The following is a 25,826-nucleotide window of genomic DNA, read 5'->3' as shown; positions in this document are numbered from 1 at the left end:
TAATGAGAATACCCTTCCCACAAGTCTAAACCTGCTGTATTTGACGTTAAAAAAAAAGATCAAGTATAAAATGGAAATAGTAGTTTTTTATTCAAGGCAGCACAAACAAACAAACAAACACACATTATAAAAATATGTCACTAAAATATATATAAAATGTCTGTTAACACTGACCTAGCATTGGAAAGAGAAAAAACAATTTATAACAAAAATGTATAAACACAGACATCTGCTTATGCTCTTCACTTGGTCCAGTGTTTAAATATTTGAGCCAAAACAAAGAAACTGTCACAAATGGATCGAATGATCACTGAAATAGCGGAGTCGTGTCCCACCATAAATACTGACGGTAAAAAATATGTGGCTTCTTTTAAGTAGATTGACTGATTTAAATGATTGTATCATCTTTGTATCCAATAAAACAAAAGTGTAGCTGTTGGCTTTCTGAAGTCAACGAGGTAAACTGTAAATAATGGGAATAAAGAAAGTGAGCAACCTTGACATTAAGAACTCAGTGTCCAACACAAAGGTGTCACACAACTAATTCAACCTAACATCTAATACACCTAATATGATCATTATCAAGGATGCTCTCCTTTGTCTTATTATCAACATTATTATGTACAGATTGCCAGTTACAAATTGATATAGCGTCATTAATTTGTTTTTATGCACTCTTCAAGACTCTCAAGACTCACACAAAACACAAAAACACAATTTCATTATGGACTGATGACCTGATGCCCTTGAAATTTAATCAATCCTCATCAGTGACTGACGAGTAATATCTCCCACTTTAAAAAGGAAAACTGAAAGCATGACAATATAGAGATGCACTTTGTGTTGTTGTAATGCTGTGTTGTTCTCAAACACACACACAAGGCAAAAAGACTGTGCGTACGCATGTGCCCATAAACGTCCCATAGGTGCATGTACAGGTGGAGTGAGTGAATGCTTATGTGTGCACATGCTCTTGTGTCTCTGCAGGTAAGTATACATATAAATGTGTGTGTGGCTGTGTGTCTAAGCATTAAGACTGTACTCCTGCTTATAGCAAAAGGGCCGACAGACAGCGTTGACCAAACCGCTTCCCAGCTGCATGAGACAGATAATGAACTCCAGCACAGCCAGGCCTATCAACACACAGAGCAGAGTCACGTTCCACTCCACGATGTTGACCGGCTGAAGACATATGGACCAAGTCTCTGGTTGTAAGAGATACCTGTAGGAGAGACAGAGAGTTCAGGTACAGTCACACACAGGATGATTAGTTAAGTTTAGTTTATCAGAATCCCCATTAGCTGCAGCTATTCTTCCTGGGATCTACAATAACGCTGTGTTAAGACGAAGGAGCTGCTGGAAGTGCTAGAAATGAAGCCAGTGCAGTATTAGCTTGAGGCTGACTACAAAGACCAAGAGTCCTTGCTCGTTTCGACAGCAGAGTGAACCTGTTCACAGCCTGTTTCAAAAAGATGTTTTGGTCTGCATAAAGCTGAATGTCTTCTCTAGTAAACACTGTACATGGAGTGTGATCTTAAATACCTCATCTGTTTTAATTATTTTAAGGCTACAGTAAAGAAATGCATAGTAAGGTTTATGACTGTTCAAACTGACAGCTGCAGAAGGCTAAGGTCTCCGACATGTCCATCTCTTTGCCTGTATGTAGATTGAACAAAAGTTAGGTTTGGAAAGCATTTCCAGTGGCTTCAGTGACATTGTGTCTTTGTGTATACAGGCTATGAACCAGAGACTTTATAAACAGTGACGTGCCTTAAACCAGCCTTCAGTGCTCCTGCTAATGACCAGCAGGGAGTGACGCCATTGTTCGCGACATATGGAGATCTGAAAGTGTTGACTTTCAGACATATTTTCAAGTCTTTATCAATACTGCATTGTGTTTATTTTGTAAATAATGGTACAATATGAAGCCATTGGAATTGGAATGGATCGGCCATTGTGACATGTAAACCAGAAAATGGTGGTTGAGAAATGGGTAACCAGGCTTAAAAATATGGCCACTTTTGGCTACAGAACAGACTTAATTATTAAAACGGCTAATTTTAGTTGACTTTATGTTTGTCCTCTTATAAAGTCTAGGGTTTAGAGCAAAGGCAGATGTATTGTTTGTATAGTGAGTTTATAAAGTCAACACAAAGCTGTGAATAAATATGCACATTTGTAGGTCTTGCTTTGAATGTTGGACCTGTTTCACACATTTGTGACCATACCTTTGTTTTTATGATCTATTAGATTCAGTATAATTGAAGAAAAGTTTCACAGAAACAGCCATGCTGTACTACAAGACCTCTCACATGAGAGTAGTGAGTTTTCAGAGTGCAAAAACTGCCCTCTATTTTTTGGAAAATGAAAGAAAGTATCAGATGCAACCTAAAAGATGAAGCATCGGTATGCCCACGTCCTTGTTAATTATACTTGCCATAACCACCACTAACACACACAATAGGTGAGAGTGTCTCCATACCTGCCCCCTTGGTTTAAGAAGGGGTATGACCATCCTAAAGAGGTGAAGCACTGTGGACCCTTCACCAAGGTCAACCCAGATATGACCAAACAGTAACAGGATCCCACCAGCCCGATCACAGCTGCCAACACTGACCCGCACATCTGGAGACCACCACAGGTACACAACACAGCATTAAAGCAGATACGCAGCAGTGTGTCTGTCTATATTACATGTGAGTTGGTTCATGGTTTAGATACAGAGGCAGCTGCTTCACACACACATTCAGAAATCCAGACTTGCAGCTGTGCATGTGGCTCAAGTTGTGTGAGCAAAGCTTACTTTGTGGAGGGTTAACGAACAATGAGACCCTTGTTGAATTATCAACACTGGATTAGCATTAGCATTCCTCCTCATAAAGACATAGTGTTAGCTGGCTTAATGACTACTGTGGAATATTATTCTCTAAGTGTCGACAAAGAAGAAGCAACAAAAGTAACAAAAGAATACATTTGTAGCCATCAAGCCTTTTATTTTAATGGAGAAGAAGGCCTACATTATCAGCACTCCTGTATCCAAACTGTGAACTCAGTGTTTGGTGAACACGAGAAAATGCATATTCGAAATGTGCAGTGTAATTGATGAGTTTGTAAGGGCCCTTACCATTAAGCTCTCGTTCCAGCAGAAGCTACATTTCCCCAGAGAGATAAACACCACAGCTGGAACCAGCATCTGGAAGAATAGAAAACGTTGGTTCCTTTTTCTGCATTTTTATTGGTTTATTTATTCCTTCAGCTTTTTTTTTCTTTTCTTATTTTTTTTAAATCAATAGCCTTTCAGATCCCTTGTCTTTGTCTCTCTCATTATTCTTGAATACTCATCAATCATTTTGGACTCTGATATCGACTGTCAGCATGCTACGTTAGCATTTTAAGGAAGATTTAAAGTAATCTAGAACATAAAGATATTGACCGCTCATAAAAAGTCTGGTGAAAAGAAGAAATCCAGATGGGAACATTTATTTTAAATGTTTCCAAAAACTGTCTAAAGCCACACTGCTAGCTAAAAACAGCCACGGAAAAGAGTTACAGTTGGTTTTTGTGTATTGGTTGATGATTGATTTTGATGAATGGACATTTCTAACAAATAGACATTATATAATCAAAAACATATGCAGTCTGTCAAGAGTCTTAATGAAATGGAACAGCAGGAAAGGAAATCCAACACGTTTGTTTCAAGGCTCTACTCCTCTACTATCCCTGCCCTCTTTCCTCCTTGCTTCCTTTTTCCTGTCCCGCTGACTCTCTCCCAGCAGTGGATGATCTAAAGTCACATCCTAACAGAGGGGTCGGGGTGGGGGAGTTCTTCAGGGTTTTACACATTAACACACATGCAGAAGGTTATGGGCATGGTAAAAAAACAAAAACAAAAAAAAACACACATCCTAGATGTCACCGTGAATCACTGTCCTTTTGACGAGGCAGAGAGAGAGAGAGAGAGAGAGACTAACATTACTTAGGAAAGCACATTGAGAAAGGAAACAGGAGAGCAGAGGGAGGAAGGGTGGAAGGGGGCTATAGTTAGATTTCTTTCAGAGGGTTCCAGTTTGACCTTTGACTTTTTAGTGTTTTGTTTTTTCCACAAGAAAAGGAAAAAGCACACAGGAAAAAACAAGAGCATCGTGAAGAGTCTAATCACAGAAATAGGAGCTTAATAATCTCCAGGATAAATTATCTTACTCTTTCTTTAATATCAAATACAACATGTGCCAAAAAAAACCTAAATATATTATTCCGTTAAAAGTGAGCGAGAACTTTATTTACCTGAACTAAATCAAGGGAAAGACTTTCACATTTTTTCTCCTGATTTAAATTAGGGATGGGCATTTCATGCCAAACTACTTTTAAAAGTCACTGGAAACTGTCCAAAGATTATTCAAGGATTATTTTGAGTTCATGTGGCTAGCTTTGAGATGTGATACAGCCATGTGATGATCCTATGCCATTAAAAACAGCAGCAGTAAAAACAATCACACACTTGTGTTTTGTACTTGAGGGAATAGTTGAACATGTCCTCAATAGTTGTGCATGAAAATAAATGAATGACTATTGAAATATTTAAGAATAATGACCAATCTCCAAATTAAAGGAAAAACACAAAACTTGACAGCTAGCATTTAAAAGTGGTACTACAGTTTTCAGGTTTCCAGAAGTGTTTAGTTCAGCATCAGTTCTGTGCTCTTACCTCTCTCCATTTTTTAAAAGCATGTCAAACTTAGTTTTACCATGTTTAGTTGTGAAGCTTGAAAAATGTGACACTTTTTTTTTTATTTCAGGTAGAAACAATGGCAACACCTGGTTTGCCGTTAGCTTGGCAAACGGTCGTGTGGGGGTGCCTTTAATCCGCTCACCGTTCAAGACTGGAATTGAAACTTAGAAAGACATACTGGCTGCTGCATTGATGTCAGAGATGGGTGACAACAGAGTTAAAGAGCTGACTAATGTGCCAGTTTTGGACTTTAGCAGGTATTTTTGAATTTGCATTGTTATTGAATTTGTAGCCTGTTTCTCCTCAGAAATTGTTAGTGCCAATGCAGGGAAACTGCACCTTGTTGGCCACTGTAAGAAGGACACAGTTAGTGCCAACATCCACTGTATGCTCAGGCAGTGCACGTGTATTCATGGAGCCTTTGGGAAATTGGCTTACTCTCGCTCGTTTCTCAGAAGTTGCCTACATCAGCTTTAAGAGCCTTTCAGCAATTTAAGGGGCATAATCCTCAGACTTTTATTGTGAAAGATTTGTAAGAGAGGCATACAAAAGGATCAGACATTTCTCTTTCATAACTCAACTGGACCTAGTTACCCCTCCGAACATTGTTATATAAAAATGAAAAAAGTTCAAAAAGTTCAAATCCAGCAGGTGTAACTGCTGGATTTGAACTTCGCTTTATGAACTTTCGTGATGTGATGAGATATTCCTGAATGCTTCTCTCTTTCTTCAGGGACCAAAGGAAAACAAACTATTACAAAAAAGTGTAAATAGTTTTAGGGAGTAAATCGTTCCAGCACAAGAGCTCTGCTGGTCAACAGGGTCAATCTTGTCTGAGGAAAACACAGTCTCTCCTCTGTTTCTCCTCAAAACCAAACTAAAGGAACAACTCTCTTCTGCTTGGTCCGGGTATAAACCCATCAGATCAGCAGCATGTAGAGCAGACGGCTTAACTGTGAATTTACACAACCCTTCATTGTTCTCAAACATCTGCAGACACACTGAACGACTGCAAAAAGGGAACAAGTCATCGCTTACTTTAACATCATATACTTAGGTTTTAAATGTTTATCTGAGGTGCCGATTACCACAAATAAATGAATTAAAAGGAGGTGGAAAGCTAATTTAAACAAAGGCATACGTTTCAAAAAGGCTGTGTAATAGCACACACTGTATCTGCTGCTACCACTGAACAAGAGAGGAATGGAGGAGATAATGTACAGTGACTGTGGCTTGTTATTTATCCACTATAAAGTTTCCTCTGTGGGGAGTTTTACTGTCACATGGCTCAAATGCTTTGAAAGCCTCTAATTCATTTTAGTTAACATGAGAAGAAATTTCCCTCAGTTATAAAAATAATTACTTGCTGTGACGCCAGACGACGAGAGATTCAGAGTACTTTATTGTCTTCACTGTTACTCATAGTCATAAGTTCCACAACGTGGTAACAGTGACATCAGGGAAATGTACATGGCAAAAACGATCATATGCATATCATGCATTTAAAAAGATGCTCATCAGGATTTTGTCAGAAATACAGAGTCACAGAGAAAAACGTTATGAGATTTTTTTTTTACATCACTTATTGCCACGAAAAAAAGATTGAAGTAAAAAAAAAAAAAAGATGAACATTTATAACTCCTCCAAAAACAGTAAAACCAACTTAACACCAGATAAACTCAAAGTCAAAAAGATCCCATGAAACGAAGGTTGACAATTTTAAGAGAGAAGGCACACTACAGTGCGTTTGTTCCAAGTCTGATGATACAACTAAAATAAAGGGATCTGTATGTGTGCATGATGTTTCTTCAAAAGCCATGAGCAGCACCTTAAGTTTGTTTATCACACAATACACGCTGAAATGTTTCCACCTCTACCAAATGTTATGATCCCACTTAAGTTGCATAAACTATTTGGACCTATAGTAGTATGTTTTACTCACCATTAGTCCCCCTCCTCCTAGTCCTCCAAAGTACCAGGTGTAGCTTGTCAGGCGGTCCTGCTTGATGTAGGTGGTTTCTCCCATAGGAAACAGCAGCAGCAGGTTGGCCACAATACAGCAGAGGGCTAGAGGCAGCAGGGCCAGACCCAGAGACCGGGCAAAACCCACCGAACAACACATCCCGCTCTCAAAAAACACACAATCACAACTGCAGGGAGGAGAGATCTGGAATGATCGGAGGAGAGTCAAGAAAAAGAGACAGAGGGAAGGGAAGGGAAGGGAAGGGTCAGAGCAGCTGGGGAGACAGGAAACAAACACAAGTGACGAGAGTTCACTGTGTGTGTGTGTGTGTGCAAATCCTCCGTCCTCACAGAGGGGTTCTACCATGACACAACGTGCGCCAGGAAACACACTCCCAGGAGGCTGACCAATGCCTGCAGATTTCGAGCAGAATTATGACAAATCCCACAAGTGTGTGTGTGTGTGTGTGTCTGCACACAGCACTCTAAAGTATTCTCAGGAATGAGTCACTACCACAAATCACAGTGTTTAAATACATAATTAATGTGTTTTGTTTGATACTTTTTTACTGTATATGAAGCTCTACCACAGTTTCAGTTTCTGCACTAGTGCTGTTAGATTTTCTAACTTTATGTATTATTAATGGTTCTGATTAATGAAGCAGTAAACAACAAGTTTGTCAATTCATAACAATACAAAAAGAAAAATGATGTTCTATGTTTGATTGATGACTTTGTTAATCTAAGCGATGTAGCCAATGATACATGTTCTGTCGGTTTGCTAATGAATGGACTGTTTTGATGCGACTGTTGACACTTCAGTACACTTACAGTGATCCATTTTCATTTAGTAAGGACAGAAAAGCACAGGATGTGACATTCAGTTCACAATTGTTCACAATAGAATGATCAGGATCTTATGGTGTGGAGGTGTTCATTTTCATCATGTACTATTTTAAGTGGAAATGTCTCTGACATTTTCTTTTGAAAGGAAAATAATAATTAAGAGATAGTAAACGAGTATCAACAAGAAAAGTGAAATTAAATGAGTAAAAAGTTGATGTCAGTGGATGCTCACATTTTAAGTTGATCAGAGATTCAAAGAAGCGGTCAGATACTGTAAATACTGAAGTGCAGTGGTGCGGTTATTGTCATTGGTTACTTTCCAACATCTGCAAGAGCTCCTCTCACACGTTTTGTTGCTGTGAATTTAAAGTAGCGTAGCTTTAGGAACACATGCATTGAGAAATTGATCATTTTGTATCAACTATCTAACTGTGGATCAGTTTTACAGGATCCAAGATGATCATAGATTCATTGAAGCGTCCATAGGCAAGGCCACTTCTATCCAGGTCAGAACAAGCTCAGCAGGTTTATAGGCTAATGGGGCGTTACATGACTCCTAATAGCACTGTGTCAGAAGGCCACAAAGACCACGCATGTATACATACGTGAGTTTTCAGGACCCAGAATGTGCTGAGCTTCTTTATAATCCTGCTGGAATTCAGATAAACTTCGCTGTAAGCTGTAACCGACCACGGATGACCCGCACTAACAGGCTGTTTGAACCCGTGTTGATTAAGGCAGATTGTGTAAAACTGAACGTGTTTGGGTGGCCAAACACGTGGCTCTTTATAGGAGTAAATGGTTGGTACAAGGGGCTTTGGAGCGTTAAGGGGATAAATAGTGACACAAAGTCCAACATGTTTCTACATCCAGAGATTTGGGTTTGAGCTGCCTGCTTCTCGGTGCAAGTAGTTCACAGGCTGTTTACCAAGTTGCTCATGTTCTCAGCATCCTCTCTCAGCCAGCCAAAGTCACTGCTTAATTCATCCTCTCTGTATTCATCCTGTTTGTGTTGTTTGATGAGGGCATCAACAGGGCATCTACAAACAGCAAACAGGGCACTGAAGATATGAAGCTCACATGTGCACACGGTCACATACCAACTTTATCCAGCCTGCATCAAATGAAATGGACGTATTGTACGACTCGTACCAAATACATTAAAAGTTGTGCCAATGGAAAAGATCATGCTGCACCCTGAAGTGGGAGATGTTATTTGTTGTCTTTGTTTGTTTAAAGGTGTCACACTATGAGTGTCTTAAAAACAACATGGTTTTTCCTCTGGGCTAAAAAGAGGCTAACTGTAATGGCTTTGTGACCATAAGTGATGCAAGAAAATCATCATCAGTATCCACCTGTTCAGCAGTCGTACACCAAAAGAAGTTATTGGTTGGGGAACAAGAATACTCACATATACATGTTTTTTTTCACACATCTTGCTCTTGCCCATCAGCTCATTAACATCTGTACATTAACATCTGCATCAGGCCCCGCTGTGAAACCGCAAGTCAAACAAATAGAACCATGCTTCCTGGAACTGGATTTAGTACCATCAAACCAATGATTTATGTAATACTTGAGATGAATAAGGGATTATTATGTGACGTTGTTTAAGTGCAGACTCCAAAGAACTGACTTCTCAACCGTTTTAACTTCTCCTGATAAAACGCTGCACTTAACGATATCTGGAGACAGAATCAGCTCTTTATTGCATCTGTAGAGAGATCTATAGAGAATCATCACAACATGACCAGAAAACATTGGCATCATGAAAATATATTACATTTAAACTTGTCATTGTAAGAAAACTTACACAATCATAAATAGATCCTGCATATTCTATAAACCACTTATTATACAGAGGGAACAAGAAAAACAAACTTCAATTTAAAGTATGAGAGTTCATTTATGGAGTTCTAAAACTGATTGCCTTGATTCACATCACTTTAAAACATGATAAACATTTCAGTGCTCGTGTCAATGTTGGCCTGAGCTAAGATGCAGAACTTGTGTCATGCACTGAGGAAGAAGGATCAGAGTGGTAAAGGAGCTGTCAGCATTCAGAGCACTCATTTAAGACCAACAGATAATTATCTCGACCAAAATACAGAGTTCAACAAGAGCATCATGTGTTTGTAATGAAATGTTACACAGAAAGGGTATTTCCTGTTTGTTGAGTTAAAAAAAAAAATCAGGCTCTAGCTTATATATAAGCTTGTAGTCAAATGTAAGCGTCATCAAGCCCTGATGACGCTGCTTGTTCAAGGCGTGATCGTCACAGAGCGTCACAGCCACGCTCTGTGCCGCCATCAGAGGATGTAACACAGGAGTTACAAGCCGGGGAGAACAGCAGTGTGTGTGAGTGTCTAACACAAAGTGCCAGATGTGGACACCAAGAGTGTGCCGTTGCACAATCATTGTGAAAGTAGGAGGACGTTATCACGGAGCTTCATTACAACACAGTCGCACCCTGAAAAGGGCTTTTGAAATATGAAATACGGTTTGGAGAGTATAAACTGATGTTGTGTTTTGATGACAATGGGTTTCCACAGTTCAATAACAGTACATTGGTTTGAACTGTAAACATTTGGCGCTTAAAGTACTTCTTTTCCACAATCAGAGGCTTGCCCTCTGAAAGCTTTGGGAGAAAACTGTCTAAAGTGAAAAGTAGGTGGAGCCTTGTGTGTGTCTAGTATCCCTGAGCACATCCATCCCCTCGAGGATCTGATCCCGCCCACAGAACCCTGGATTGGGTATTAGTTTGACTGACAGACAGGTTCCACCAATCACCAACTGTGATGACTTGTCCACGCCCAAACTGAGACCTTTTGTGGCCTGTGTGCAAACACACAAAAAAAAAAATCAATAAAAATCTTTATCTTCTTTCCTTCTTTTGTTAGATTTTCCTCATATTTTATTAATAAACAAATGAATGTGAGAGTGGTTTTCTTTCATGACATACTTAACATGTCAAAATGTCCATACAGCTATGAACGGTAGCTTTTTAAGTAAAAAAAGAAAAAAGAAAAAACGGTACCTGTGATTGGCCAGTTGACTCTGTGGCCCCGTCTTCTCAGTTCCTCTGCAACTTCCTGATCAACCCCCTCCTCCAGATTAACCAACCATTCTTTAGCTGGACACACAGAATGTATCATCAATGCAGGTGTCAATTTTAACCTGTGTGTGTGTGTATGTATGTGTGTGTGTGTGTGTGGTTGGTTCAGTATAGCATACTTTTGTGTTCATACTGTACAAGGACTCTTGGTGCATCCAGAGCTTGTTGAGGATTCATCCCAAACTCCAACATGTTTAACAAAACCTTTAAAAGAAAAAAAAAAAAAGACAATGACCTCCTCACCCCAAATTAAAACGAGGTTACATTCAAATCATTGTTCTTTTCTTCTCATGACTAGAAACATAAACTACAGATTTTACCTGCACGTGTCCTTGCGGTTGCATAATAGCCCCCATAACCCCGAGTGCAGCGAGCAGCCGGGGTTTTTCTGATTTGGTAGCAGAGTCAGTGAGAAGTGCGGATATTATAGTATGATACGGCCGCTTTCCCCCAGCTACACAGTTGGCATGGTTACGATGCAGAGAAAAGCAGGCACCTCGGTTCTTGGAGGAAAAATGTCATACAAACATTCACACTATTAATTATTGTTTCAAACCTCCTCATTAAGTTTTGTAAAAAAAAAATATATATACATATATATATATATATATATATTTTATTTTTTTATTTATTTTATTTCTAAATATCACAGGCAGTCTGGTGAATCTTCTCTTAGAGTGAACTAAGTCACTGCCTTAATACAGCAACAAGCAACTTGGCAGGTTCGGTCCACAATTGATTTCTCACAAAGTTTCCATGTTGGCACAACGCACATTTACATAGAAACACACAGAGCACAAGCACACCATACATTCCTGCTCCTGACAGATAACGCCACCATGCAAAACCTCTTCATAAAATCTCTTCATTCACGCCTGACGTTTTACATGTTCGATTTGGGTGTTGGCTTCACCAAACAAAGATGTCAATATTTTATCAGATGTTTCCACACATACTTACTGAGTCAGTTTAATTAACTCAGAGGCAAACAAAAAAAACTGTCTTTTTAGGCTTTCAGACCTGTAGTGAGAATCCACAGTCCTTAGGGACCAGCCCGCTTCCAAAGCCCATGTAGGTGCTGTTGACAAATGAACAGGCGTTGCCGTCGCTGTCAATCACACAGAAATAAACGGTGTCACTTCCCGTTGTCAGGCCAGGCTCTACTTCTTTCATGGCCCTGAAAGAACACACACAAAATATAAATATACATGAAGCCCTGATATTCTTTGTGGTTTACCTCGTGATTGTTACAGAACAAAAATATCTTCTTTTTTTTTTTTGCTTCTGACAGATTGCAAAAACCAGTAGTGCCCATTATGATCATGTTTGTACAGTAAATGTAAAACGTCAACCACCAGCTAGTTAGATTGTCCAAACATCTAAATGGGGAACATGGGGAAAGTGTGGTTTTGTGTGATTTTGTTTGTTTTGGATGGATTAGAAACAACAACATTAAGTATGGTAATTCTCTGCTTCTAAAAATGTCATAGGATAATGTCTTTTAACTTTCGACAAAGGTAGAGCAGGTGTTTCCTCCTCTTTTCAGCTTTAAAGCCCAGTAAATACTGTGACTACTGTCAATTCATGTAACTTACTGCTGCATAGATATAAATAAAGATGTAATTGATATAAATCAAACCTAACCATCTTGCACTCAGCAAAGGAAAGCTGGCTCTTGTCCATTTGTCTATTTTTATGTTTTCTAGAGAAATTATTTTTACGCAGCAATTAAAACAAATGTTGAGAAATGTTGTGGGATCTGACATGCACTGACACTAAAACTGAGTGATCACAGCAGGGGTCTATTTTGTTGACAGACACCGCTGGCTGCGGACTTTAAACATGCTCGCGTTGTTGGTGTCAGAGGGGGAAATGTCCTTTCTCCCATTAACCTAATTTGAGTATTTTAGCCTTATGATTTTATTTTTATATTTATTGTTTAATCATTTGAGATTACTTATATTCTGGGGGGAGGATGGGAAGCTTTGGGAGGCCAGTTGACGACCACTGATCTACAGGTTTCTACAAACACGTGCTTAATGTTCTATATTATCTTTATATTTGCTTGTTTGAAAAAAAAAACCTTGAAACTGGGAGATGTGGGGCTGGTTTATGCATTTGTTTTATATAATGCAGAAGACACATTTGTTTGTGTGCATGTTATTCTACCTTTATTTGTTATTATATTTTATTGTCTGTTTGTCTTGAAGCTCATAAAGTTCAAAGTCCACAGAACTGACCAGTAAATACTCATTATTACCAAAATACAGACAGCCACACACTGCGGCATGAAGGGAGGGACAGAGAGGTTACAGGAAGGTCCACAGTCCTATCTAAAGTCAACACAGCACAACTGGTACACACTGGTACTAATAGACACACACAGACACACATACACACACCAGTCCATGTTGATGTGCTGTGCTCGCTGATGGCTGTAGCTTTTGTCCAGTAAGGTTTCTAAGGGGATGGTAACATGGTCTGGGTCGCCTAGGTGACCCATAGCATCACTTAATGCCAAGCGTATAGCCTCCACAAGTACATGGATGTAGTCAGAGCTGTTATGGACTGCAGCTACAGACAAAAAATACACAAAGAACACAACCCAGGTAAAGGATCCTTGATCAGTCAGAGGCAGATGATGATCAAACATGTATTCTAGGATCAAGAAAAATATTTTCTATTGTGACTTGGTTTTTTAAAAAACAATTACAGGAACTTCTAAAAGACAGATGATAAATAAAGCAAAATTTAATAAATACAAATCATGAATGTGAAATTGTATACCTTATGCTGTAAAAATGTGTAATTTATCATTTTCAAAGTGAAAATCTATTTTTACTCAAAACTTAATTTTACAATTCAGGTGTTTTTTCCTGTAACAGTTCAAGTACCAGTTTTACTGAGCAGGATCAGGGTTAAAGGATTTACACTTAAGGTGCTCAGACACTGTTATTACATCTAAATACCACATCATTAAGAGGAATCAATAGATTGTGAGAAGTTTTCATGGAAACAATATTCATTTACAGTATTTCAAATAAAATGATTCAGTGGTTTGAGCAGAGCAAAAAGAGCAATCCACCTCAATGCCAGCAGAGAATATTTCTGTTGTTGTTGTTTAAAATCACCAAACTAGAGATAATATGGGAGATTCCCTCGTGGTATGCACCACTGTGTGTAACGGATGAATTGTGAATACCTTTGAGAGGAAAGTTCTCCAGGATGTTGAGTAGCAGCAGGGCAGCCAATCCCTGACTGTTAGGAGGAGGCTCCCACAGACGCACACCCTGAACACACAATGGAGTCATTTCCCTTTATTATCTGAAAACTGAAAACAGAATCTGAGCATCTACGGTTGCTGACCTCACCTTGTATTCAGTGCTGATGGGGGTGATGACCTCACTGTCATGGCTGCTGAGGTCATCCAGGGTCATGACTCCTCCATTTTGGTTAACGACATCGACGATGGCTTGTGCGATTCTGCCCTGGTAGAAAGCAGGTTTACCGTGTTTGCCCAGCTCCTGTTGAAACATCCGCCAATCAAACAATCAGTAGAAATGCAATCAAAGAACAAAAAACACAAATGTGAAAAAAAATCAACAATCTAATTAATGATATCCAGTTAACAGTGTGTGTGTGAGTGTGTGTGTATTTTTGTCTGTGTGCGTATGTGTGTGTGTGTGTGTGTGTGTGTGTGTGTGTGTGTGTGTGTGTGTGTGTGTGTGTTGGTCTATAAGGGCCTACTTGGCAGTGTTTCTGCATTCTAACAAGACTAAAGAATGAGTGTTTGGTGTAATAATTTAACAGAGCATGGACCATTGCATGTTTAAACGGTGAAACACAAGCAGATCGACAGACAGGCACACAATGGGGTCAGCCGTTATTGAAGGGCAGTCTCAAAGACAGGAAATTACAGAATGAGTGTGGCTTTATTGGCTCTGTCGTCTGCACAACAAAAATCCGGATCTAACATACAAATAACAGACAAGCAAAGGAAATGAAAAAGAAAAAAAAAATAACTCGCAGAAAAATTGCCACCTCACTAAAGTTGGAGTAAACGGAGGGCCTAAACACATCAAACATCAATTTCACAGGAAACTTATGATTTAAAGCTTGAAAATATGTTGCTTTCAATGTGTAAATATGTATTGTTGAGTATTGGAATAGAATTACAGAAAAGTCTGTGTGTGAAGTGTGGTGAATTATTCTGGAGGCATTTTTGCCTTTATTGGATAGGACAGCTAAAGAGAGACAGGAAATGTTGGGAGGTGAAGGATGGAAATGACATGCAGCAAATGGCCGAGGTCGGATTTCAACCGACAGCCAAAGCGACAATGGCTATAGGCTCTGTAGTTAGGGCGCACCATCTAACCACTGAGCTAAACCTTCCTCCCAGCGTAGATGTTTGAAATGTAACCAAAACTTTGAAGAATTGCCTTGATCGTCATGTTTTATTAAAGATATGAGGCTTATTGATCAATAGAACAGCTGAAGATAAACAGGAAATGTGGGGAGAGAGAGTGAAGGATGACATGCAGCAGGATCAATCCTGCAACCAGTGCAATAAGGACTGTCGCCTCCAAGGGACACCAGCTCCACAAACTGAACTAGACCAGCAAACCTTAATGGGCAGCTTTGAAGGCTGACTCCGATACATTTATGATACACACAATTAAAAGAAAAACAACAATTCCGTTTAATTCTTCAAATCATTTTTGATTGCTGTTTTTCTTTATTTTTTTCTATACTCCAACCTAACATCTCTTTTTTAAAACGTTAATCGTTCTTTCTTTTAATCTCCTCACTCTTCGTTTCTTTTATGTCTCAGACTTCCTGCGTTGTGCTGCTTCACTCCCTCCCCTCTGCCCTTCCTTTGCTTTTTACCTGTTAGATGTCTTTAATATTTTTTAATGTTTCCTCCTCCTTCCATTGTTTTTCTCCCACATTAATTCTATAACTGGGTTCGGGGTTTATGACCTATTATTCCTGAATTCCTGGTTTATTCAAGGTCTTCTCATGTGGAGGGCTAAATTGAGTTCAGAGAAAGCAAACAACCTCTGGGAGGAGGTGAAACTTGTTTAGTTGTTTCTCTGATGTTCTGCATTGTTGTGTTTCCTTTGTTCGGGTAAACCTGACCAAGAGCTCCTCACAGAACCTGTTACTATTTGTTTTTCCTTTTAACTTTCATGGACTTACCCTCAGGGTCTGGGCGAGTGAAGGGTTTCTGAAAATTTGTCCACTTTTTGGTGCTTGATGATCAATGAGCAGGTCTCCACCCAGTTCCTTCCCATCATTTCTCAGAGCAGCAACCCAGTGCGCCCAGTGGTGAGCTGCTACCTCTGCAACAGGAAACCCCGCCTCTGCTAGCTCCACCGGCCCGCTCAGCACCTCCTGCAAGGACAGCTGAGGAAACAGCGAGAGGAAATGAGCGAGTAGTAACTCAAAGGAAATCTCTCTGAGCAGGAAGTGTGAGTCATTGTTTTGAGGGAAAAAAAGATGTGGAGATGATTGCAATTTTCTTTGAGGGTTTCCCAGACAGAAAAAAAATGAAAAAAATTGGATAAACGTTACAAATCTGTGTGAGTAAGAGGATATCTCTGTACAATGAGTTTTTCCCTTTAAGTACTGTTCACTTCTTTTTTTAGTTGATGACCTAATAAAACAAAGAGCTGCGATTCAATCGTGTTCCTTCAGCAGTGAGCTTCGGCTGCTTCGTCAGCAATGTGTTTGAAAGGATTATTTAATACTGATGGATACTTTACATAGCAGCCTCTGCTATTAATGGGTAGTTGTGAACTTCGGTGTAAATGCGTTTTGAGTAGTCTACAGTGTATATAATCGTTTGATAAGCTCAATCTCATTTACCAATTCATCTTTAAAGTGAACGCTAAGATCCTCAAGGATCACAGTCAGACAGCTTGTTCATCCTTAAGAGTACAGTGCTTTACAGATTTCAAACCTTCAGTCACCTATTTAAATGTTTTCCATATTTTTGAACCTTGTAGAAACCCTGCCATATGGATACGTTTGTTAGATCCTTAAACACTATTTTTTTAAATTTGTCATATTCATACCAGCACACATGATTCTACACAGACAGAAACAAAAACACACCTTGTGACTACCAAACAGCTGCACCGTATCACACCAGCATGCAGGGGCCCCTGGTACGGTAACATTCAGGGCATCAAAAGGTGAAGGAGGGCTCTCTGCAGTGTAGCCACGTCCCTCCAGGAAGTCCAGGGTCTGAGTTTTGGGTGAACGACCACTGAGGATACAGATCAAGTGTCAGCAAAACATTCCGTGTTATTAAGGCAAAAAAAATTACAGAAAGAGAAGAGTCACCACCTGCCGTTGATGCCTCTGATCTCTCCTGTGTTGCTGTTGTAGAACAAGCAGAAGGCATCTCCACCTGGACCGGTGCTGGACGCTTCAGTCACTGCCAGTGCTGCTGCTACTGCAACCGCAGCATCTGCAGCATTACCACCACGCTTCAGGATGTCTGAACAACAAGAAAAAACAGTAATGTATCATTAATGCCAAAGAGTCATAGGGGTTTTATTTTTTTAAGGAACTACTTCAGTGTGTACTTTAAATTGTTTCCTCATAGTGAATTTATTTATTTTCCCAATGTCAAATTCTGTTCTGTGATTGTCTTCTTGCTAAAATGTGCTTCCATTTTTTTTTTTTACCAGATTAAATTTAGTCTACTTCAAAACCATCTCCTGGTTGTTATTGTTTCTTGTGCTTAGCAGTGTGATAAATATTTTAAATAATGCAATAGTAGAAGAGGCAATACACAATTCTTCTATGAATCCCATTGACAACTTAAAGAGATGTAGGCCAACCATAGTCAACTAATTAACATTTTAAAGTGTTCCTATAGGAGCTACACCAGAACTAATCCAAATGCTAAATCACTCCTGTTAAATGTAAATATTATAGTCTTTGGAAGATTAGTATTGTTTTATTTAGAGGTATTACTGGTCATTTTCAGTACCTTATTAGCCTATAGCCTACGTTTGGAGGATAAATCAGATTTTAAAACTCTTTCCTTCACTTAAAAAGTGGGGAGTAATTATTTTATTATTATTGTAGGCCAGCTCTTGAATTAATTCTGTGAGATAACATCTTTATGGCTTGAGACTTGACAATGTTTATTTTTACGTGAAAATACAGAGAAATGGGAAACTTTTGGTGACTGGTCAACCTTTAGGCCACAGAAATGAGGATCTCCATGGCAACAGTGTTCCACTTACCCAGCCCAACATTTGAAGCTAGCGGCTGGCTGGACGCCACACAGCCGTGTAAACACACCACAGGTGAACGACGAGAGGCGAACGTTAAGTCTTTATCCATTATGCCTAAACTTCCGACGAGTGAGCAAAATGAAAAAGACAAATAACCGCACACAATCAAACTTTGCACTTTTGATCTGTTGTTCGAGCTTTGATTTAGCCTGGCTGAACCAGGAAGGCAGGACAGATAAGTAGATAACCGATAGCATCGATGGTCAGCCTTCAACAGAAATAGTGATGTCTTCAAATTCATTTCACGAAAGGTTTTCCTTCCCCTTTCTTAAAATTTTGGGGATGATGTTGATTAAAATATGTATGAAAAACACTTTTCTGAAAGATGTCTAGATAACAGTGATTGTTGAAGCCCTATTGATAAAATGCCCATCTCTCCTTGAAACTAATTAATTATTGGAAGAATTCAATCGACCACGTATGGATGTTTAAATAAGTAATTTTTGAGAAAGGATCTCAACTCAACACATTTTTACATTCAAAAATACTTTAAAGTAAAAACGTTTGAAGAGGAATTAATTAGGCTAGATTACATTTCCTCTGAAGGGCAAAAAAACCTAAACAAAGCAATACATTCCTGCTCAGTATTTTTTTTTTTTTTTTACTTTTTTTGTGTGTATTCGTTTTGTTTTATGGTGGTAAAATATGATGATAAACTATTATTATGGATATGTTTGTGTGAACCTAGATTGGCCCAAATTTACAACAAATATATGTTTGACCATTTACTTGATTTAACATTATCATTAAATTACCAGAGTTATAATGAATTGATCTTTAGTTTGTTTCACCCTTTTTGTGTTTCACTGTGATGAAAAACTATCTTTGATCATTGTTTATTTTCTCGTTATTAACTAAACCAGTGGGTATGAATAGTCTGCTGTATTGATCGACTGTATGTCACTTCCTCTTCTGTCTGCATGCACACCAAACTCATGGTAGAACATTAACCAATGTTTTCTGTGTGCACGGACGGGTGTGTAGTCGTACATCAAGTGTGTGAGTGTGTGTGAGTGTGTGTGTGTGTGTGTGTGTGTGTGTGTGTAGGTGTGTGTGTGTGTGTGTGTGTGTGTCAGCTGTCTGCCTTTAAAGTGAAGCAGTGACATCAGTGTGAGGGACAGTTGGGGTGGAGAGGGGTATAAAGGCTTTTCTGAGGCATCAACAATCATAAGTAACAGGACAGGTGCAGCACAGTGGATAGAGCACTTTGGGGAAACAAGCTTACCTACGAGGTGTCAGGGTTTTATTTTTTTAGTTTATGTTGGAAAGCAAACAGGTGGAAAAAGACTCCAATTCAGTCAAAACTTTCATTTCAAAAGAAATACATACTTTGGTTTTTTTGCCGCTTTTTTGGGGTAAAAGATCAACAAAAGATTTCTGAAACCCCAAAATATACTTTATAAAACAAGAAAGTTGTTACTAGTAAGGGAGCTCGAAGCGTCAGTGCCAAAATGTGCTCAGGCGGCTTTGCCAAGTGTCTGGGGATCACCCTGATGCCTCTGTCGATCGTGTGCGTGCTGTGTAACATCCTGCTCTTCTTCCCCAGTGGAGAGATTGTGGAAAAAGACCACATCACAGACCAGGTCTGGTACTTTGGAGGCATTCTGGGCGCTGGAGTTCTGGTGAGTTTGTTAAAATATCAACACTAAACCTGTACAACTTTCAAAAAGTCAGTAAAAGACAATTATGGGTCAAATTCAAGTGGCACACTGAAGGAAATCTGCTGCATTCTTTTGAACAACTTTTGAGATTATTATGGTTATATCCTTTTGTCAAGGTTTATTTGTTGTCTGTAATATATGATATTATGATAGAAGCTTTGGACCGGTGATTTATAAAAATAACATTTAAGAGAGATGAAATTCAGACTATACCACGATGGAAGTTTTTCAACAGTTCATAAGTGTCACATATGTCAAAGCAGTGCTCACAAAGCTGAAGAAGGAACACAATATGCTTTAATATTGATGGATTTAAAATAATCTGAAGCTTTTTGAACCCCTTTTCTGAACAAGTATTGATATAAAAAAAGAGAAAGTTGGTGCAAATGGTAAATTGAAGTAGAATGATACAGTTTTATTCTTGCCTAATAACAGAACAAACAATTCATGCTCTGCTCAACTTTTTATTACACTTTGTGTGTGTGTGTGTGTGTGTGTGTGTGTGTGTGTGTGTGTGCATGTTTGGTTGACAGATGATCTTCCCAGCTCTGGTCTTCTTGGGTCTGAAGAACAATGACTGCTGTGGTTGCTGTGGCAACGAAAGCTGTGGGCGGAGGTTTGCGGTGAGGAGATGTTTTGGTTGTTGTAAATAATGGTAATATTAATGATTTACGTTTATGGCAAGGAAGTCTCACATGACTGTTGGCTTTGGATGTGTCCCCAAATGAGAGGGGCAGAGAAACAGCAGTGTTTTAACCCTCAGTCGACACACACTGCTGTTTGCCATCTGTTACCTGTAGAGTCTAAACACAAAGTTTGTAAAACAAACAAAAAAAAGACAAAGAAAGTCTTAACACTACTTCAAAAATTAACACAACCAGACACAAATTCATCCAAGACATTTCTGGGATGGGAGTTTCACCCGACTCTATCACACAGAGCTGGTATTGTTCTGGTACATGGTGATCGATATTTCAGGAATGTGTAGGTCTTTGAGTGTCTGTGTTGGAGGGTACAGGAAAGTATCAGCAAAGAATACATGCACACACACTCACCATCTTATCATCCGTGTCGGCTCTGTTCCTGACCTTCACCCTGTTCTCTGCACACATTGTGAATAACTTTATTCTTGTCACAGACACTAAAAGTGAGATGTTATTGATTTCCAATATGAGTGACTCCTCTTTCTCTCCCTGTGTCTGCAGATGCTGAGCTCCATCCTGTTTGCAGCTGTGGGTGTTATGGGGGCCGGCTACTCAGTCATAGTTTCATCTGTGGCCATAAACCAAGGACCTAAGTGTTTGGTTTTGCAAAACGAAACAGAGGTGTGGGACACTCCTTTTGAAAATGGGTAAGCCACACAGATCAGTCGAGTGTTCATAGATTTACCTTGTATCCAAAATGAACAGAATTTTCCCCTGTGCAAAGGATAGCATTGACTTTGCTTCATGTAACTATGGAAACCACATTCAGTAACTTTGAAATATTATATTCAAGTTTGCACTTTACTTTTCAAAATTAAAGAGGGAGTTTTTGTAAAGGGAATAGTTGAAAGGTGAAAAAAAACATAATCGTCATACATGAAACTGTCGCTATATGTTAAGCTAGTCAATTCCCAACTAAAGCTCAATTTAAAATGCCTTTTTTTGCTTGGCTTTAAAAGTTTATTTAAACTTATTGGTTGATAATACAAAATAAAATTAGAAACATGATTTTTCCTCTCAACATGTGGAGTAAGCAGGATATGAAATTAGGCAAATTAGGTTTAGGGAAAAAAAACCCTGAACTATTTCCATTGTCTTTGGTATATTTATCTGAACCTATTTCTGAAACTTGTGACAAAAGCTGTCAATAAGAATCAGTTGGTAACGATTTTGCAGCACTTTGAGCCTTTCATATAGGATAAAACATTATCTCTTGCACGTTATTTCTAAGCATCCATAAACCTCTTGATTATTAATCCACTCCACACCTTTCTTGGTTACTTTCCTTTTCCAGTGACTACCTGAGCAACACAACTATGTGGTCGGCTTGTTTAAAGCCGCCCGGCGTGGTGTCCTGGCATCTCTCCCTGTTCTCTGTACTGCTGATCATGGGTTTGATCCAGGTGGCGCTGTGTGCTGTGCAGGTGGTGAACGGCCTGCTGGGAGCTATTTGTGGGGACTGCTGTGGCTGCTGTGGAGGGGTCAGTATCTAACTTCAGATGGATTTAGTGGAGACTATCCGTTCAGAGAACTAGATCATTTTCACATACGCTATATTTCTTTGACAGCACAAAAGCTTCTTTAGGAATATTTCATGAAATGTAATTGAATGAATATTATGACATACTGATGACTGAGGATCTGATTGGTGTGTAAAAAGTAAAAAAAAAAAAATACATTGCCTACCTGGAAAAGGCATAACTAGATACTTTCTTTCAGAGAGTTTCAATTAAATTCAATAAATGTGAATATTACTTATTTAATTTCCAGAAATTATACTCACCAGGTAAATCAGAAATGTGCAAACAATAATTTATTGTCTGTATACAAGTTAAATATGTAACAGATTTTAGTTGACTGGTTCACATGTTTTGTCTTTCAGAGTGATGGAGCCGTCTAAACACATGGCTATGGCTATGAAAGCTTGATGGCAACTGTGTCCTCTGTTTGTTTCATTCTTGCAGGATAAGTGTTTGTCTGCTTTATTCCACAGTTATAAACCAAAAGAGCGCATTGATTACATCGTGTTCACCCTTCTGTAACACTTGTGAAATGACAACGCTCTTGTTTAAAGGTTTTCACATCAAGGAATCAACATTTATGACTCAATTTTCTCGTGAAATTAAATGTGTCTCTGTTGACATTTTTTGTTCTTTATCACTTACAGCACTCACTGTATTTTTATAGCTTTCTTCAGCATGTATATTGTATCTGTTTTTTTTCTTATGAAGCCAAATCAAAAAATAAAGATAACATTATAGAAGTAGCTGAGAGCATAGCACATGATTGAAGCACGCTACTGGAGTTTCATTTTGATGTTGTGAAAGTTTAACAGCTTGCAACAAGTAGGAAACCAGTTTAAGATTTAATCAGTTTCTCACCTCATTAAGATTTTTATTTGGCGTGACTGCCCCCTGCTGGTCATTGCGATGATGCACGAATGAGCACGGTTAAAAAATCCTAGGGAAGAACTGCATTCTTAGCAAAAACAAAAAACAAAAAAAACTGGAGCTTTGATTTGGGATGTGTGACAAAAACTACATTGTATATTTCTTAACTTTTTGTAGACGGATGTTTCAGTCTTGGAATATTTTAACTTTTCTTTAATGCACAGTAATGTCTGGGTCTTCTTATGGGCTGTAGCTTGTCTGCTGTATTATTAAAGTGTTTCTTTCTCAAAGTCTGTGAGCGACTGATCATATTCCATCCTGACGCACTCCCACGCTGTTCATGGCTGTGACTGAGAACTGAATGCAAAGCTCAAAATAGGTTCTTCACACTGAAAAGCAACTTTAATTGCAAAAGCTGTTTCGATCATAAAGATCTTCAGGCATCAGGCATGTTGATTTGAAAATGCCTGAAGAAGATTTGTGGGATTGAAACACATTTTTCCTTGTTTATATCTTGTTAACAACTTTCCATTGTTTGTTTTTATTTTGAAATACTTGATTGATCCCTGAGTGAAATTGAGGTTTACACTCTGTTATTTTATTGACATGCTTATTGTTTATTGAATATAGGCTAATTTACTTGTACCTTCATATACCTGGATGAATAAATAGGCCTGATAGATGCAGTGTGTATCCACCATCCTGTTATTAAATGAAACACCATTCATTAGTGCTTTCATATTTGGATTAGTTTAATTAAGAAAAAAATAATAAATACATAATTGTTGATACTTATTTGATTAACTTTATGTGTTCTAGCGTTGAATGAATATAACCTTAGATTAATATTCAACTGAACTGTTCACTCAGTTTTAATCAGGTCATCAGTCGTATGAATCACTCAGTGACATTCACGTTTTTGACATCAAATCAGTTTAGTTGTACTTAATATACTGTTGTATTTAATGAAGATTTCTTCTACGTAACGCTGCCGTAGAGCGGAAGTTGCTTTTATACGAGCGGAACTAAGTTAAATGACGCCTCTTTATGAACACGGAAGGAATAAACCGCGTACCAACGTGTGTCGCTTTTTGAGTGACCCCCAGGATCAATGTTAAAGTATGAGGGATTTAGCCTGACACCATGGTAATTATACTTTTTTTTATTTTCATGAAGTAAATCGTTGCTTATGTATTTAAATGCTGAGACTGTCTGTGACTGGTTATCACGAGTCTCGATCAGAACAGAAAGAAGTGATGTCGTTACAGTTTGAGTTTTACATGTCAGTATTTACCTGTCACTGTCTGCTCACTGGACAGGTGTGCTCGTTTGTTTGTGTTAGTTTCATGATTTCAAAAACAGTCAACATGTTTTTTCTGTTTATCTCTCTTCTACTACCTGGACGTAAACATGTCACGTTGTGCTGCATGAAACAGTGGGGCTTTTTAAATTATTATTTGTTCACTGTCATGATGATCCTGAAAATTACAAGATCATTTGTTTAAGAAAAAAAAAAGAAATAGAAAAAAAAAAGAGGAGAGATAATTCCTAAGACGAACCCAACATTGGTGTTAACATTAAAATAGTTTGATTCACATCTCTCTGCTTTTATTTGTGTTTTTGAGGCTCGGTCAATAAGCCTTGTACATTTTGAACTTTGTCTCTGTTTCCTCTTCTCATCAGATGCTCTGTGCTTTTCTCAGAAGAAGCACTCTTGCAGCCCAGAAGGTATCAATCCTGAGAGGTTTTCATTTACACTCACCAATCTTTTAATTTATTACTTAAAAATGAAATGGTTATTCATTTTAACATGTTTTTTTATTTAAGGTAAGGCACTGTGCAGGTCCCCCTCAAAGATGCTGGACTTTAGCTTCTGATGGTGGATCAAGCTCCCTGCAGAACTGCTGGTCCTCAACAGCAAGGCTGTCGTTTGTAAATGGGGATGATGGAAGAGTAAAATGCCCTGCTGTCGTCAGTTTCAGGAGGACTGGGCTCCTCCAGAGGATCCAGAGTGATGCTGGGTCATATTTAGTAAGGAACCAACCATTTCACTCTTCTGCTGTGAGGCTAAAGAAGCGACAGCTGCCTGAACCTCCTCCCAGGGAGCTGGACCTGTTGCGCTATGACATGAAGGACTTGTGGAAGAGTCCCAAACCTGCCCTGTGTCTGGGCTTCGCAGGGCTGATCCCCTTTGTCGCTCCCACGCTGTTCATGGCTGTGACTGAGAGCTACTCTCCAGAGTTGGCCTACGCTCAGTTAGCTTACGCTGCCTCCATCGTTTCCTTCCTGGGTGGAGCACGCTGGGGATTCGCTCTTCCTGAGAGCAGTCCCGCGAAACCTGACTGGATAAATCTTGCTAACAGCGTGGTTCCCTCATTGTTAGCGTGGGTGACCATGCTACTGAGCGACAGCATTGTACCTGCAGGAACCATGATCATCATGGCACTTGGAGTTTCCCTGCACTATGATCTGTCCCTGCTGCCCACTTACCCCAGCTGGTTCAAAGCTCTGCGTGCTGTCCTGACCGTTGTGGCATTTTTTTCTCTTCTTGGCACTCTCATGATAAGTGCAGCAAATCTGGAAAAAAAGACATTCTCTAAATAAATTGTAAAATGGCAATTAAAAATAAAACCATGTTCTCATTTCTTATTGATGTTGAAGTTTTCTGCCCCTCCTCTTAGAAAAGACCCATCTGGTTATGTTTGAGAATTTAAAGGTCATGCCAGAAACTGTCCTCCTTAAAAAAAAAAAAAAATGTTATCCTCTAAAAAGTGCACTTACTTTTCAGACGCTGAATAAATCAAACTTATTTGTCTTTGTGATGGAAATCTTCTTTTTTTAAGTGTACAATCTTAAATGACACTGACTTATCATTTCATCAGTCACTTTTTTTATCCTATCACTTAGACTCTGTTTACATTTGGTATCAACGTGGGTTAAGTGGTCAGATCACAAATGGACAACAGAGATCATCAAGTGTAACGTGAGTTTGATGACACAACATAATGTTATAGTACAGTTATTATTATATGTAGTGGCAATCTGGAACCAAAAAACATGCCACTGCAGGGAATTTAAACCATTTACAACTCGCAGTGAAATAAAA

General features: G+C 38.9%; 4 protein-coding genes across 6 annotated transcripts; 2 read left to right on the top strand and 2 right to left on the bottom strand.

The window, feature by feature from the left end:
- Nucleotides 1–66: 66 nt before the first annotated feature.
- On the bottom strand, nt 67–8,864 carry tm4sf18 (transmembrane 4 L six family member 18). 2 transcript variants are annotated; one of them, XM_079350489.1, is made up of 5 exons: nt 8,466–8,864; nt 6,672–6,896; nt 3,125–3,193; nt 2,483–2,625; nt 67–1,222 (listed from the first exon to the last, which is right to left on the bottom strand). In XM_079350489.1, exons 1-5 carry the CDS (start codon nt 8,475–8,477, stop codon nt 1,024–1,026), a joined length of 648 nt encoding a protein of 215 aa, XP_079206615.1. In that variant the 5' UTR covers nt 8,478–8,864; the 3' UTR covers nt 67–1,023. The 2 variants fall into 2 exon arrangements, with proteins under 2 accessions (XP_079206615.1, XP_079206616.1); XM_079350490.1 differs by lacking the exon at nt 8,466–8,864 and adding an exon at nt 7,770–8,453.
- Nucleotides 8,865–9,223: 359 nt separating this feature from the next.
- On the bottom strand, nt 9,224–18,048 carry LOC306828188 (glutathione hydrolase-like YwrD proenzyme). Its single transcript, XM_079350488.1, has 12 exons — nt 17,915–18,048; nt 17,004–17,157; nt 16,770–16,923; nt 15,852–16,058; nt 14,024–14,176; nt 13,855–13,942; nt 13,055–13,226; nt 11,673–11,829; nt 10,973–11,155; nt 10,772–10,856; nt 10,575–10,670; nt 9,224–10,372 (listed from the first exon to the last, which is right to left on the bottom strand). The coding sequence occupies exons 1-12, from the start codon at nt 18,012–18,014 to the stop codon at nt 10,227–10,229; spliced, it is 1,695 nt and encodes a 564-aa protein (XP_079206614.1). The 5' UTR covers nt 18,015–18,048; the 3' UTR covers nt 9,224–10,226.
- An 88-nt stretch (nt 18,049–18,136) lies between these two features.
- Nucleotides 18,137–22,471, top strand: tm4sf4 (transmembrane 4 L six family member 4). Of its 2 annotated transcripts, XM_079350492.1 has the most exons (6): nt 18,137–18,216; nt 19,512–19,587; nt 20,160–20,249; nt 20,832–20,977; nt 21,625–21,811; nt 22,213–22,471. In XM_079350492.1, exons 1-6 carry the CDS (start codon nt 18,191–18,193, stop codon nt 22,228–22,230), a joined length of 543 nt encoding a protein of 180 aa, XP_079206618.1. In that variant the 5' UTR covers nt 18,137–18,190; the 3' UTR covers nt 22,231–22,471. The 2 variants fall into 2 exon arrangements, with proteins under 2 accessions (XP_079206618.1, XP_079206617.1); XM_079350491.1 differs by lacking the exon at nt 18,137–18,216 and having other exon boundaries at nt 19,099–19,587.
- Nucleotides 22,472–23,757: 1,286 nt separating this feature from the next.
- On the top strand, nt 23,758–25,365 carry LOC306828296 (transmembrane protein 69-like). The gene is made up of 3 exons (XM_079350680.1): nt 23,758–23,866; nt 24,404–24,448; nt 24,548–25,365. Exons 1-3 carry the CDS (start codon nt 23,864–23,866, stop codon nt 25,322–25,324), a joined length of 825 nt encoding a protein of 274 aa, XP_079206806.1. The 5' UTR covers nt 23,758–23,863; the 3' UTR covers nt 25,325–25,365.
- The last annotated feature ends 461 nt before the right edge of the window (nt 25,366–25,826 follow it).

This window comes from Symphodus melops (genome assembly GCF_947650265.1).
Source record: "Symphodus melops genome assembly, chromosome: 8".
Lineage (NCBI taxonomy): Eukaryota > Metazoa > Chordata > Actinopteri > Labriformes > Labridae > Symphodus > Symphodus melops.
This window is presented reverse-complemented; position numbering and strand designations above follow the sequence as displayed.

What these genes read in the sequence shown, in the direction of transcription:
- LOC306828188 (XM_079350488.1), bottom strand. Translation starts at nt 18,014, where the DNA reads ATGGATAAAGACTTAACGTTCGCCTCTCGTCGTTCACCTGTGGTGTGT. An exon ending in CCATCAGCACTGAATACAAG is followed by an intron (nt 13,943 to 14,023) that starts GTGAGGTCAGCA and finishes TTGTGTGTTCAG; the next exon opens with GGTGTGCGTCTGTGGGAGCC. An exon ending in CAGCACATCAACATGGACTG is followed by an intron (nt 11,830 to 13,054) that starts GTGTGTGTATGT and finishes GTGTTCTTTCAG; the next exon opens with GGCCATGAAAGAAGTAGAGC.
- tm4sf18 (XM_079350489.1), bottom strand. An exon ending in GCTGGAACGAGAGCTTAATG is followed by an intron (nt 2,626 to 3,124) that starts GTAAGGGCCCTT and finishes GGTGGTCTCCAG; the next exon opens with ATGTGCGGGTCAGTGTTGGC. An exon ending in TTCTTAAACCAAGGGGGCAG is followed by an intron (nt 1,223 to 2,482) that starts GTATGGAGACAC and finishes TCTCTCCTACAG; the next exon opens with GTATCTCTTACAACCAGAGA.
- LOC306828296 (XM_079350680.1), top strand. An exon ending in GCACTCTTGCAGCCCAGAAG is followed by an intron (nt 24,449 to 24,547) that starts GTATCAATCCTG and finishes TTTTTATTTAAG; the next exon opens with GTAAGGCACTGTGCAGGTCC.
- tm4sf4 (XM_079350491.1), top strand. Translation starts at nt 19,417, where the DNA reads ATGTGCTCAGGCGGCTTTGCCAAGTGTCTGGGGATCACCCTGATGCCT. An exon ending in TTCTGGGCGCTGGAGTTCTG is followed by an intron (nt 19,588 to 20,159) that starts GTGAGTTTGTTA and finishes TTTGGTTGACAG; the next exon opens with ATGATCTTCCCAGCTCTGGT. An exon ending in GACACTCCTTTTGAAAATGG is followed by an intron (nt 20,978 to 21,624) that starts GTAAGCCACACA and finishes TTCCTTTTCCAG; the next exon opens with TGACTACCTGAGCAACACAA.